Below are 13,880 nucleotides of genomic sequence, written 5' to 3'. Positions count from 1 at the left end.
GAAGGAGTGAAAGGAGCCAGCTACAGAAGTGACACAGTGGCAGGTGGTGATGCCAAAGGCCCTGCAGGAGACGGTGCTCCAGGCAGTGCATCTGATCAAGGCAGGAACTCTGAGTCTTGTGTGTTTGCAGTAATCTGTGGAAAACTCGGCTCCCACAAGACCTACACCACACCCCTCCACCCTCAGAGTGACGGCCTCGTGGACAGATTTAACCGCACACTAGCAGAGCAGCTAGCCATCGTGACAGCTAAACACCAACGTAACTGGGATACACACGTACCCCTGGTGTTAATGGCATATTGCTCTGTGGCCCAGGACTCCACTGCCTGCTCCCCTTCCCTCCTCATGTTAGGCAAAGAGATGAAAGAGCACACTCTTGAAAACCTCTCGGGCTTCTTCTTATTGAGTGTGCCTGAAAGCGCACACTATATGTTATCCACCGCGCTTATTCTGCTTATTGAGTGTGCGTGCAAGGCGCACACTATATTATGTTATCCACCGCGCTTATTGAGTGTGCCTGAAAGAGCACACTCTTTAAAACCTCTCGGGCTTATTCTTATTGAGTGTGCCTGAAAGAGCACACTCTTTAAAACCTCTCGGGCTTATTCTTATTATTATTATTGAGTGTGCCTGAAAGAGCACACTCTTTAAAACCTCTCGGGCTTATTCTTATTGAGTGTGCCTGAAAGAGCACACTCTTTAAAACCTCTCGGGCTTATTCTTATTATTATTGAGTGTGCCTGAAAGAGCACACTCTTTAAAACCTCTCGGGCTTATTCTTATTGAGTGTGCCTGAAAGAGCACACTCTTTAAAACCTCTCGGGCTTATTCTTCGTCTTCCGTTTCTTCCGTGTTTATTTTGGCTCGCTACTCCTCCAGAGTTTTTTGTCGCACTACACAAAACGGGTATCAAAAAGACCGGCTCGGCCGGGAATCGATGGCTATGGCTTTTCAGAGTTTCGGCAAACGGTTTTTGCCAAAACCAGAAAAACGAAGCCAAAAAATGAATGGGTGTGTATTGGCAGAACTTTCCAACCTAGAGTGCGTGATGTCATCGCTAGAGGGGAAGGGGAGAGAACGATCAGTGAAAAAATAAAACGGATTTCACTACCCTGGCTCAAATGCCAGCTACAGACATGATTATCCCCTTAAAATGTAGGAAAATCCAGGTGATCGCAGTGATAACACTGTTGAAGCGTGTCTCCTATATAGTTTTGGCTCCATACAGGCTGATTGATCGACTACTACTCCGCCAACAGCCTCATAGACTCCAATGTTAAAAAAGGAGCGAAATTTTCTGGAGAAAGGCAGAAGTAACGTTTCTCTCTCTTGCTCCTGAGGGCACATTTTTCTTCATTTATCGACACAAAACGAATATGTAAAACGATCAGGAAGGTCTCATCGTGCCTCAGGTTAAGCCGGTTCAATGATTGGAATTACGGTTTGGGCCAAAAGTCCTTCCTTTTCGGAGGAGTTCTCAGCATTTTCTCTCAGCCTAACTGGACTTCTAACAGGTGAGATCAGCTGCTGCTGATTAGGTCCTGTTGCTTGGCAACCTCAGCCTGCATGAAAGGAAAAGGGGGGAGGGGCCACCAGAAGCCGAGTGGCAGCCATTTTAGTAGTTCTTGGCACTTAATGTGAACTTGTCTGTCTAAAATGGCAGACAGAGACAGCAGAGCAGCTAGCTCGTTAACATGCTAAGGATAATACACCATTAGCCACTAGGAATTAAATACATGCTAATATTAACATGGTAATGCCAACATGGTAATGTTAATGCTAGTGCATCAGCGTTAACATGCTAATGCTAACATGCTAATGCTAACATGCTAATGTAAAGCTATGATAACTGCTAATGTTAACATGGCTAATGCTAACATGACAATGCTAACCATGTTATGTTAACTGTACCCATCAGCGTTAACATGCCTAATGCTAACATGCTAATGCTAACATGCTAATGTTAACATGCTAATGACTACATGCTAATGCTATCTGCTAGCCCATCACGTTAACATGAATGTTAACATGTTAATGTTATCATGCTAATGTTAATTGTTAGCGCCACCGTTAATGCTAATGGTAACATGCTAATGTTAACATGTTATGTAACATGTAATCATCAACATGGTAATGCCAACAGGTTAATGTTAACATGCTAAAGCTCCATGCCAATGCTAAATGCTAATGTTAACTGTTTAGCCCTCAGCGCTAACATGCTAATGGTACATGCCAATGTTAACTGTTAGCACATCAGCGCTAACATGTTAATGCTAACATGCAATGTAACTGCTAGTGCATCAGCGCAACATGCTAATGTAAAATGCCAATGTAACGCTAGCCCATCAGTGTTAACATGCTAATGTTACATGCTAAGTTTAACATGCCAATGCTACCGGTTTAGCCCATCAGCGCTAACATGCTAATGCTAAATGCGAATGTTAACATGCTAATGTTAACAGGCTAATGTTACTGTTAGCCCCATCAGCTGTAACAGCTGAATGCTAACATGCGAATGCTAACATGCTAATGTTAACATGCTAATGTTACATGCCAATGCTAACTGCACATCAGTGCTAACATGCTAAATTAACATGCTAATGCTAACATGCTAATGTTAATGTTAGCCCATCAGCGCTAACATGCTAATGCTAACATGCGAATGCTAACATGCTAATGTTAACTGTTAGCCCATCAGCGCTAACATGCTATGCTAAAATGCGAATGTTAACTGCAATGTTAACGCTAATGTTAACATGCTAATGCAACTGCTAGTCGTTATGTTAACATGCTAATGCAACATCTAACTGCTAGAAAAAATGCTAATGTTAATTGCTAGCAGTAAGCGCTAGCTGCTCTGTGTCTAATAAAATGTTAAAATGACTGTTTGAGGTGGCTTTTTGATACAAGACCCCCAGCAACAGCCCACTCGTCACTCTCAAAATTCTTTTCTAGTACTGAATTTGCTGAGCAGTGTCAGTAATAATTGTTGGGGACGACGGGCCAGAGTCAGGCACACTCAAAATTTCTTTTAGAAATTTTTCTAGTTGAGTGTGCCTGAAAAGAGCACACTCTTTATTATCTCTCCGGGCTTATCTTTTCGTCTTCCGTTTCTTCTTCCGTGTTTTTTTTGGCTCGCTACTCCTCCAAGAGTTTTTGTCGCACATACACAAAACGGGTATCAAAAAGACCGGCTCGGCCGGGAATCGATGGCTATGTCTTTTCTAAGAGTTCGGCAAACGGTTTTGCCAAAATACCAGAAAAACGAAGCCAAAAAAGGAATGGGTTGTGATTGCGAGAACTTTCCAGACCTAGAGTGCGTGATGTCATCGCTAGAGGGGAGAGGGGAGAGAACGATCAGTGAAAAAATAAACGGATTTCACTACCCTGGCCTCAAATGCCCAGCTACAGACATGATATCCCCTTAAAATGTAGGAAAATCGAGGTGAGCGCAGTGATAACACTGTTGAAGCTGTCCCTATATAGTTTTGGCTCCATACAGGCTGATTGATCGACTACTCCCGCCAACAGCCTCAGAGACTCCAATGTAAAAAAGGAGCGAAATTTTCTGGAGAAAGGCAGAAGTAACGTTTCTCTCTCTTGCTCCTGAGGGCACATTTCTTCATTTATCGACACAAAACGAATATGTAAAACGATCAGGAAGGTCTCATCGTGCCTCAGTTAAGCCGGTTCAATGATTGGAATTACGGTTTGGCCAAAAGTCCTTCCTTTTCGAGAGGAGTTCTCAGCATTTTCTCTCAGTCTCTAACTGACATTCTAACAGGTGCAGATCAGCTGCTGCTGATTAGGTCCTGGTTGCTTGGCAACCTCAGCCTGCATGAAGGAGAAGAGGGGGGAGGGGCCACCAGAAGCCGAGTGGCAGCCATTTTAGTATTCTTGGCACTTAATTGAACTTGTCTGTCTAAAATGGAAGACAGAGACAGCAGAGCAGCTAGCTCGTTAACATGCTAATGATAATTACCATTAGCCACAGGAATTAAATACATGCTAATATACATGGTAATGCCAACATGGTAATGTTAATTGCAGTGCATCAGCGTTAACATGCTAATGCTAACATGCTAATGCTAACATGCTAATGCTAACATGCTAATGCTAACATGCTAATGTTAACATGCTAATGCTAACAGGACAATGCTAACAGTTAATGTTAACGGTTAGCCCATCAGCGTTAATAATGCTAATGCTAACATGCTAATGTTAACATGCTAATGTTAACTGTTAGCCCATCAGCGCTAACATGCTAATGTTAAAATGCGAATGCTAACATGCTAATGTTAACATGCTAATGCTAACATGCTAATGCTATCTGCTGAGCCATCAGCGTTAACTGCTAATGTTAACATGTTAATGTTATCATGGTAATGTTAATTGTTAGCGCATCACCGTTAAATGGCTAATGCTAACATGCTAATGTTACAATGTTAATGTAACATAGTATCATAACATGGTAATGCCAACATGTTAATGTTAACATGCTAAAGCTAACATGCCAATGCTAACATGCTAATGTTAACTGTTAGCCCATCAGCGCTAACATGCTAATGGTAAATGCCAAGTTAACTGTTAGCAAATCAGCGCTAACATTAATGCTAACATGCTAATGTAACTGCTGTGCACAGCGCGAAATGCTATGGTAAAATGCCAAGGTACTGCTAGCCCATCACTGTTAACTGCTAATTTAACATGCCAATGCTAACTGTTGACCCTCAGCGCTAACATGCTAATGCTAAAATGCGAATGTTAACATGCTAATGTTAAACATGCTAATGTTTAACTGTTAGCCAATCAGCGTTAACATGCTAATGCTAACATGCGAATGCTAACATGCTAATGTTAACATGCTAATGTTAACATGCCAATGCTAACTGTTAGCACATCAGTGCTAACATGCTATATTAACATGCTAATGCTTAACATGTAATGTTAACTGTTAGCCCATCAGCGCTAACATGCTAATGCTAACTGCGAATGCTAACATGCTAATGTACTGTTAAGCCCATCAGCGCTAACATGCTAATGCTAAAATGCAAGTGTAACATGCAAGTTAACATGCTAATGCTAACATGCTAATGCTAACTGCTAGTCCATTTGTTTAACAGCTATGTTACATGCTAACTGCTAGCTAAAAATGCTTAATGTTAATTGCTAGCACGTAAGCGCTAGCTGCTCCTGTGTCTAAATAAACATGGTTAAAAATGACTTTTGGAGGTTGCTTTTTGAATACAGACCCCCAGCAACAGCCACTCGTCATCTTCAAATTTCTTTTCTAGTACTGAATTTGCTGAGCAGGTCAGTAAGAATGGTATGGGGACGACGGGGCCAGGTCAGGCACACTCCAAATTTCTTTAGAAATTTTTTTCTATTTGAGTGTGCCTGAAGGAGCAAACCTTTATTATCCTCTTCGTGGCTATTGAGTGTGCCTGAAAGAGACACTCTTTAACCTCTCGGGCTTATCATTCGTCTTCCGTTTCTTCCGTGTTTTTTGGTTCGCTCTCCTCCCAGAGTTTTTGTGTCGCACATACAAAAACGGGTATCAAACGACCGGCTCGGCCGGGATCGATGGCTATGTCTTTTCAACGAGTTTCGGCAAACGGTTTTGCAAAAAATCCAGAAAAACTAAGCCAAAAATGAATGGTGTGTATTGCGAGAACTTTCCAGAGCTACAGTGAGTGATGTCATCGTAGAGTGGAGAGGGAGAGAACAATCAGGAAACAATAAAACGGATTTCAATTCACGCGCTGGCCTCAATGCCCCTTACAGACCCGATTCTACATAGAAACTGTAGCAAAATTTGTTGTATCAACTCACATGTCGCCTTGCCAAGTTCAAAACAATAGTTTTTTTGGCTCTGAAATGGGCTAATTGTCGACTACTCCCGCAACGCCTCATAGACTCCAATGTAAAAAAGGAGGCGAAATTTTCTGGAGGAAAGGCAGAAGTAAACGTTTCTCTCTCTTCTCCTGAGGGCATTTCTTCATTTATCGACACAAGACGAATATGTAAAACGATCGGAAGGTCCTCATCGTGCCTCAGGGTTAAGCCGGTTCAATGATTGGAATTACGGTTTTGGCAAAGTCCTCCTTTTCGAGAGGAGTTCCAAACATTTTTTTCTTCTCAGTCCTCTAACTGGACCTATCTAAACAGGTGCAGATCAGCTGCTGCTGATTAGGTCCTGGTTGCTTGGCACCTCCGCCTGCGTGAAGGAGAAGAGGGGGAGGGGCCACCAGAAGCACGAGCGGCAGCCATTTTAGTAGTTCTTGGCACTTATTTGAACTGTCTGTCTAAAATGGAGACAAGAGACAGCAGAGCAGCTACTCGGTACTGCTAATGATAATTACCATTACCCACTAGGATTAATGTAAATATGCTATATTCAACATGGTAATGCAAATGGTATGTTAATTGCTATGCCTACCGCGTTAACATGCTATATGCTAACTGCTAATGCTAACCTGCTAATGCTAACATAACGGTAACGGATGAGAGAACATGATATAAATATGTCCTGAGTGAAAATAATAGACCTTTTATATCTACAAAACCCTCAAGCCTACACCCTAACCCGTTTAAACGTACTGCTTTCATTGGCTTTCATTTAACCTTACATTTTTGGCTTTGGATGAGTGGTGGTGATTAGTTGTTTTATTAGATGTGAAATGCGTTTGAATACATTTCAATATCATAGGTATTGGTCGTTTTACTCGGTATGGGCAGCATGAGGGCTGTGCACCATGAAGGCGAGATCGGGTTTTCTGTTAAAGAAGCGAAGATCAAAGAGGAGGAAGGCGAATGGCAACCTGTGTCATCCATATTGATTTTTGGTATAAAGAGCGACAAGCTTTTTGTGTCTTAGGGGCAAGCTGACATACCTGGTTAACATCAACAGGAAGTTTTTATCCGATTAGGCACACATTGTATTGCAGTATATGGGTGTTTCCGTTATCCTAATAGAGCAAAAGTTTGCTGCCATTACAGATGTCTGGTGTTTTTAGTACCTTCTTATACTATTGCTCTTGTGTTTTTTGGTTTTTCGTTGTTCTTCTTTTTTTTTTTTTTTTTGACTCAATCCTTTGGTGTGCAAACATGGCTTAAAGTAAGAAGTTTAGGAGATTCATGACGCATTGTTGACACCGGTGCAAAAAAAGGCCACACCTCACATTTACCTTGAACAGCTGTTAGTGCTAGGCAGCGTTCGTTAAATCTCTCATGGAAAATTCCCTGCGGAGTGAGGGAGAAGGACAAGGGATGCAGAACTGGATCTAAGCGGTACAGACCAAGTGTGGACGGTCTGGTACCATGGGAAGGTAGATTATTCTCCCCAGTAAGAGTTGAGAAAGCTAATGCCACTAACCAGGGCTACAGAAGGGATATGCAGAGTGTAAGCATCCAGAACGTGACTTAATTAGATAGATTAGATTAGATTCAACTTTATTTGGTCATTGACACCGTACAAGTCCAGGTCCGCAAAATTGGCAGTTAGCATAACCAGACGTGGGCAAACAAGCAGTAGAATATAAAGTGAGTATATGACAAAAGTATTAATGTATATATACATGTGATGTACTGCCTTTTTCCAGTATCTCCAATGTTGTTCTGTTCCCGTACGTGCACACTGGTGCCCCACGCTCGGGGATCGTACCGCCTGTGCCGGTGTCTTGTACCGGTTTTTCCGTCTTTCTCCAACTGGTCAACATCGTGGTCAGTAGCTATTGGCAAAATACAACGTAGTGCCCATAAGGCGGGCGGAGGGGGTTAGCGTGGGTGAGTTCATAGAGAACACAGCTCTGGGAAGAAAGTGTTCTCAGTCTACTGGTCTTAGCGGCCGGTTCTGCCACTTCAAGTGGGGCCCTAACAAAATTGGCAAGGGGGCCCTTGTATGGGGGCATCGGGGCCATCTAGGTCAAGTCATTTCTTAGATGCCTTTCTGCATTCTAACACCCATTTTAGGATTAATAATGGCAAATCCATCTTATTAAATTCCATGGCAAGATTGACAATTGCATCCTGTTTCAACTCAATTTGGGACAAAGTACAGGCCCATTCTGCCTGTCAAGGGACGGTCAGTCTTACAAAAAAAAAAAAAAAAAAGACAACATTCGCACTGAATCAAATAAATTAATGTTGAACAACATGGTGATTACTATGACTCTTATGATAAAATCCATAATGGGACTGGATGTGATATAGTGGTTTTATATCTTTAGTCTAATAATGCAACAAAACTCGCTTCTCATATGTCTGTGTCTGTTGTGGCCTCTTATATCTCGTGTTCACCAACTAACGCTCACGCCATACAACTCCACCAAACAACAGTGGAGTGCCAGGGACAGGTGAAGTTGCCTTTCCCAGTTGTAATGCAGTTTGCTGTTCAAAGTTTCAAGCCCTTACGACACAAAATACCAAAGTTATCGAACAAATTTCATTGCCTCCTTTTCCTTCTGTGCCCTCGGCATAGCCACGCAATTTGCTCCGCCATCGATTTGCATACAGACAGATCATTGGCTATAGATGCGCCCTGATTTGCATACAGCGACGTCATTGGTTTAAATTGAGACCTCTCATTTGACTAAGAACACGCCAATTCGGCTACACAGCTCATTGGCACGCCGTCACACTCACACACGCGCACAGAGCACGAATCTGTGGAACCCTTTCGTCTCATACTCCTCTCCTAGCATGACAGTCACTCCCTCCTCAATCAAACTTCAAACTGGTAAAGACAATGAAAATAAAGTCAACCCGCGGTGCGCTACCATAAACAACATTGCAACATTGCAATGAAACGTGTCCCTAAACGTCAGCATGAGGAAGATGGAATTTTAATTTCACGACGAGATTCGGTTTCAAACTCGCCTGTCCACCTGACTGCTGTTCCCTTTGCTCATTTTCATGCATTCGCTTCTTTCTCTTCTCGTAGCCAGATGGAATATTCCGCTTCATATCTGCAATGTGCTACGGTATGGTCAATGGACAAACCGGCAAATGTGATGCTGAAGTCAATCACGTTATTTATTTATTTATTTATTTATTTTTTGGGGCGCAGGGCCCTACGCAGTGACGCAGGGCCCTACGCAGTGACGCAGGGCCCTACGCAGCGTGCTTATGTCGCGTTATGGGAGCGCCCCTTCTGAGTGGAGAGCAAGAGTGGAGAGCGAGAGAGACAGTCAGTGGAGAGCAAGAGTGGAGAGCGAGAGAGACAGTCAGTGGAGAGCAAGACTGGAGAGCGAGAGAGACAGTGGAGAGCGAGAGAGAGCGAGAGAGTGGAGAGCGCTACGACGGACGGAGGGGGACTCTTTCCCCTCATAAAAGGAACAGCCCAACTGGAGAAGTGAGACTGAGTGAGGAGCACAGGACGACACTGACTGACGGAGAGAGAGACTGTGACTTCAGGATGAAGAGGACACTTGTGATGTTTCTGATCATCTTGTCTGCAGAAATGATCCTGGGTAAGTACCGCATATATAATACAGTACCAGTCAAAAGTTTGTTCTCATTAAATGATTTGGATTTTCTTTTTTTTAAAATATATTTTCTACATTGTAGATTTATATTGAGGAAATCAAAACTATGAAGGAACACACATGGAATTATGTAGTGAACAAAAACGTGTTAAACATGACACATGTATGTTGATGCTGTGAATGGTCTGATGCCGGCTGTCAAGCATAATTACTTGGAAATAGTCGATATAACTCTGCACATACAGTCACTGTATCACAGTCGCTGTTGCTGAATCGTTGCCCAGAAACGGAAAGCCGGGTGTAAGTGAGCAAAAACGAGGAATGTAATGACCCAAATAATAGAGAAACTGGACCAAATTCAAGTCTTGTGTCACTCGGCTGACAGCGGTTTCGCCGGCCGGTGAACGCAGCGTGAATGAGGGCTACGGTGCGCAGTTTGACCGGGAAGCGGAGGAAGACATGAAGAACCTCTCCAGCGTATCGTCTCTCTCCGCGCTCTTGGCTTTAAAGACCATTCCCTCTGCCTTCATAGTAAAGCCGTAGAAACAATAGGGGAGCCCGGCGGGGTTTAACGACGGTAGTGCTGAACTATTTCAGGTACGCCCCGCGGACGAATGGATTGAGTAAAAAAGTTAGAAGAGATGTCATGTCAACTCCGACCGTCTCTTTCGGAAATATTGAGGACTAGTTATTTCCTTCTTGTGCCACTCGCAGTGAGCCGAAGAGAGGAAGAGACATTCAGCACCAAGTCACAGGAAAGCGCCCCTGGTCAGACAGCACCCGATGCACTTTTGCAACTTTTTGGCTAAAGAATGGAGTCCCCAGAGGTATAATCTAATTCAATGAGTGGTCGCACTCTGTGTGAGCTAGGGTGGGATTCTTCACACCCTCCTATAGCCTCTCCTGCAGCCTAAGTTTTTATGCTCTTGTCTCTAGCTTCAACTTGCGTATCTTCATCAGATGTCCCACGTGGACTTGAGTCTTTTAGCGCAAAGCCTCCATTAGAAAACGTGTTGACAGAGTAGAACAATGTGATTTTAACAAAACAAAAAAACATTCTGCAGAAAGCTGTGTGATTAGTATGTATAGATTTAAAAAGTAAAAGTTACAACTGAGTAACCATAAGTTGCAGTGTATGATCCTTTGAATGACACCTCTGTCACTACAGGAGGTATAATAAGTTAGGTTGAAAAGTCAGGATCAGCCAGCTGATCTGTAATGGGATGAGTCAGGATCAGCCACTATCTGATCCCTCGTGCTGCGGCGTCTCCCTCGTGTGGCACCAACACGGCGGCAGTACACATCCAGAGTGGTCAATACGAAACTTTAAGAAGAGAGATGCTCTAATAGAAATGTTTGATCACATTCTGGAGCATCATGACGAGTATGATGTGGACTCAGCGCGTGCTCTTTTCAATACTAGAGGACAAAAAACTGGGTGTGCAGTTTTGTCTGGCTAGGGTAAAGGAGTTTTGTGACACCGTTAAGCGAGAGAGAAGCCGATATGAGGAACTCTACGAGGCCTGAAGAGTCGAAGGTTGAAGGCATTCAGTGTTGGGTTTTCAGCGTGCAGATATTTCTCTGAAGTTCAATGAGTCAGTGCTTTTACAGCTACGCTCAATTGTCCCTCCCCTCCATGGAGCATAATAAACTCTAGACAACAGTGGAAAAACAAATAAATGTCAATGAAATTAAAAACTTGTTAAACAAACCAGAATATGTTTTATATTTTAGATTCTTCAACCTTTTGCGTTGATGGCAGCTTTGCACACTCTTGAAATTCTCTCAGTTAGATTCATGAGGACCTGTAATGGTTTTCAAATAACAGCTGTTACATTACATTACATTACATTACATTGCATTTAGCAGACGCTTTTATCCAAAGCGACTTACAGAGGAGGACATAAGCTGAGAAAGAAGCTGTGCCTTGTCTAAAGTTAATTTGTTGAATTTCTTGTCCTTTTCATGTGTTTGAGACAATCAGTTGTGTTAGCCCTATTTGACTGCTGTTCTAATAGATATTATGGAAAGAAACAGTTGGAAGCCTTATTTGTTATTTATCAGCTTTCAATGTCATGTTTGTTTCCACAGGAGAGAGTGGTCCCAGTTCACCAACTCAACTAATCGAGGCAGAAGTTTACGATAATGTGACTCTTCAGTGTGATCTGGATTCCCGGGTCAGCATGGAGAATAATACAATTGTTTGTGAAAGAGTTGATCTTAAGAAGAAGGTCCACGCATATCGAGGTAAACAGGACCTTCCTCATGATCAGATGGATCAATACAGAGGCAGGACGACTCTGAACCCTAAAGACCTGAGCCGAGGAGTCCTGACACTGCTGATCTCCTCAGTACAGACGTCTGACAGTGGACCATACAGATGCTTTGTCCCAAAACGGAAACCCAGTTGTACCTTCAACCTCACTGTTGGTAAGAACCTTGAAGCTAAATCTGTATAGTTCAGATGCAAAGTGAAAAAGTACAACTGCTCAGGATGATGATGAAATGTGTCAGTAATTATTTATTATTAGCTGAAAGTATTTCTGTCATTTTACAGTAAGAAGACACGAACAGAACAAGACACAGAGAGATACACCCAGCACAACGAGAACCAAGCTGGACGTGTCTGGTAAATATCTTTGAGTTGTTCTCTAGAAAACTGCATCACCTTGAACCTGCCCTTTTTCTAAACTCAACATCTTCTCTGATATTCTTTCAGGCGGTGCACACATGAAGGCTGTCCGTGCTGGTATCATTACCACTGTTGTCATTGCTCTCTGCGTTCTGGTTGTTGTTCTGGTTGTGAAGAGTGGAACGATCCGTAAGTTAAAATATAAACTCTTGCTCCACAGCTTTTTGTTATCGACATATAAAGTCTTGAGGGGAGTTTAATGAAGCACGATTACCGATGTGGCATGTGTGAAAACATGTTAGTTTTGTTTTGTCCGTGTTATTCACTGTGAATGGTGGTGATCAGTGCTTGATGTCTCATGTGAGTGGTTAAAAGTCATGAAGTGAAACCAGGTGTGACTCAGTGTGCTCACATTAGCACCAAACCAGCTTCATGAAACACCCCTCTGTTCTCATTGGTTTTAAAGAAAACCAGAGCAGATATCAACAACATGGGGGGAAGTTAACACTAACATCTTTTAATAAGTGTCACAAACTTCTTGTCTTTCTCTCAGAGGATTGTCTGAAAAGACTCAGAGGGAAGAAGAGAACATCAAATGGATCTGAAGAGAGGGATGAGGACCAGGAGAGGCCTCTAGACAGTCGAGGTGAAGTGATGGTCTGACAACTGTTCATCACCTCAGCCATCAAAAAGCACACTGGCTTCACCAGCTTTACCAAAGTATTTACTGTAGGTGTTCTAGTATTGTCAATAATATTGTGCCTTAAGCTCATAATAAGAGCAATTTTCCATCACTTTAAAAACCCGGTCAGACTGCTGTAAAGCTCTCTGCTGGATTACCCACAACCAACAACATGAAGACTGCTGCTCATTCAAACTGTCCCTTTGATATCTGTGGATGTATCAGGACATTGTGGGTCAACGCTGCAGATCAATGAGCAGGACTGCTGTATGATGATGTGGGACTTGTTTGCACTGATTTGATGAATGTTTTACCCAGCATCATCTGTGTTTTGTTACTTCTGTACTTTTTCTGGTGTTGCTTGAATTTCAGCTGTGTCCTCACTATAGAACATGTGTATGTCTTTAAATGTGTTTTTGTCTGCATGTTACTTGTTTCTTTATGAACAATATTTTAAACAATAAAGTCATTTTTATCTACACAGAATCATACTGCCATTCTTGTCTTTTTTCTCTTTAAGTTGAATCTCTCCGTCAGATTTCTCCCTCCACTTCAATACAATACAGGTTAATGAACTTTTAACCAGAGAACCAAAAGTGTGTTTGCATCTCTCTCTCTCTCCAAGGGCGTGTGCGTGTTTTCTTTTTCTCCATTAGTTTGAGACAGACAGAAAATTAAAGTAAAACATGACTTTGTTTGTTTCACAGCGGTTATATTCAGCATAATAAACTCCACTTTAGACCACAGTAGAAGAAACATCGCATATAACAGTAATGAGCTTAAGAGGACAAAATTGGCAAATTTCGAGCTAAAAGTCACGTGATCCGGTCAGTCCTCCATACCGACTCTACAGACTCACTTCTTAAGGCGGAACAATCGTGTAGGCGGAACTATCATGTAGGCGGAACTATCATGTAGGCGGAACTATCATGTAGGCGGGGAACTATCATGTAGGCGGAACTATCATGTAGGCGGGGAACTATCATGTAGGCGGAATTATCATGAAGGCGGAACTATAATTAAGGCGGAACTATCATGTAGGCGGAACTGTCATGAAGGCGGAACTATCATGAAGGCGGAA

General features: G+C 42.6%; 1 protein-coding gene across 3 annotated transcripts in view; it reads left to right on the top strand.

The window, feature by feature from the left end:
- Positions 1-9,263: 9,263 nt before the first annotated feature.
- Positions 9,264-13,880, top strand: part of LOC113746497 (butyrophilin subfamily 2 member A2-like) — a 10,101-nt gene continuing 5,484 nt past the window's right edge. Inside the window, exons 1-6 of one of the 3 annotated variants that reach the window (XM_027282423.1) lie at positions 9,264-9,354; positions 9,399-9,470; positions 11,577-11,915; positions 12,043-12,114; positions 12,205-12,306; positions 12,671-13,219. In XM_027282423.1, the coding sequence (XP_027138224.1) occupies positions 9,416-9,470; positions 11,577-11,915; positions 12,043-12,114; positions 12,205-12,306; positions 12,671-12,780 (678 nt within the window). In that variant the 5' untranslated portion in view covers positions 9,264-9,354; positions 9,399-9,415 and the 3' untranslated portion in view covers positions 12,781-13,219. Of the gene's footprint in view, positions 9,355-9,398; positions 9,471-11,576; positions 11,916-12,042; positions 12,115-12,204; positions 12,307-12,670; positions 13,220-13,880 lie in introns of those variants that run through there. The other 2 variants (XM_027282424.1, XM_027282422.1) reach the window with 2 other exon arrangements.

The sequence above is a fragment of the Larimichthys crocea genome, chromosome X (genome assembly GCF_000972845.2).
Source record: "Larimichthys crocea isolate SSNF chromosome X, L_crocea_2.0, whole genome shotgun sequence".
Taxonomy (NCBI): Eukaryota; Metazoa; Chordata; class Actinopteri; family Sciaenidae; genus Larimichthys; species Larimichthys crocea.
This window is presented reverse-complemented; position numbering and strand designations above follow the sequence as displayed.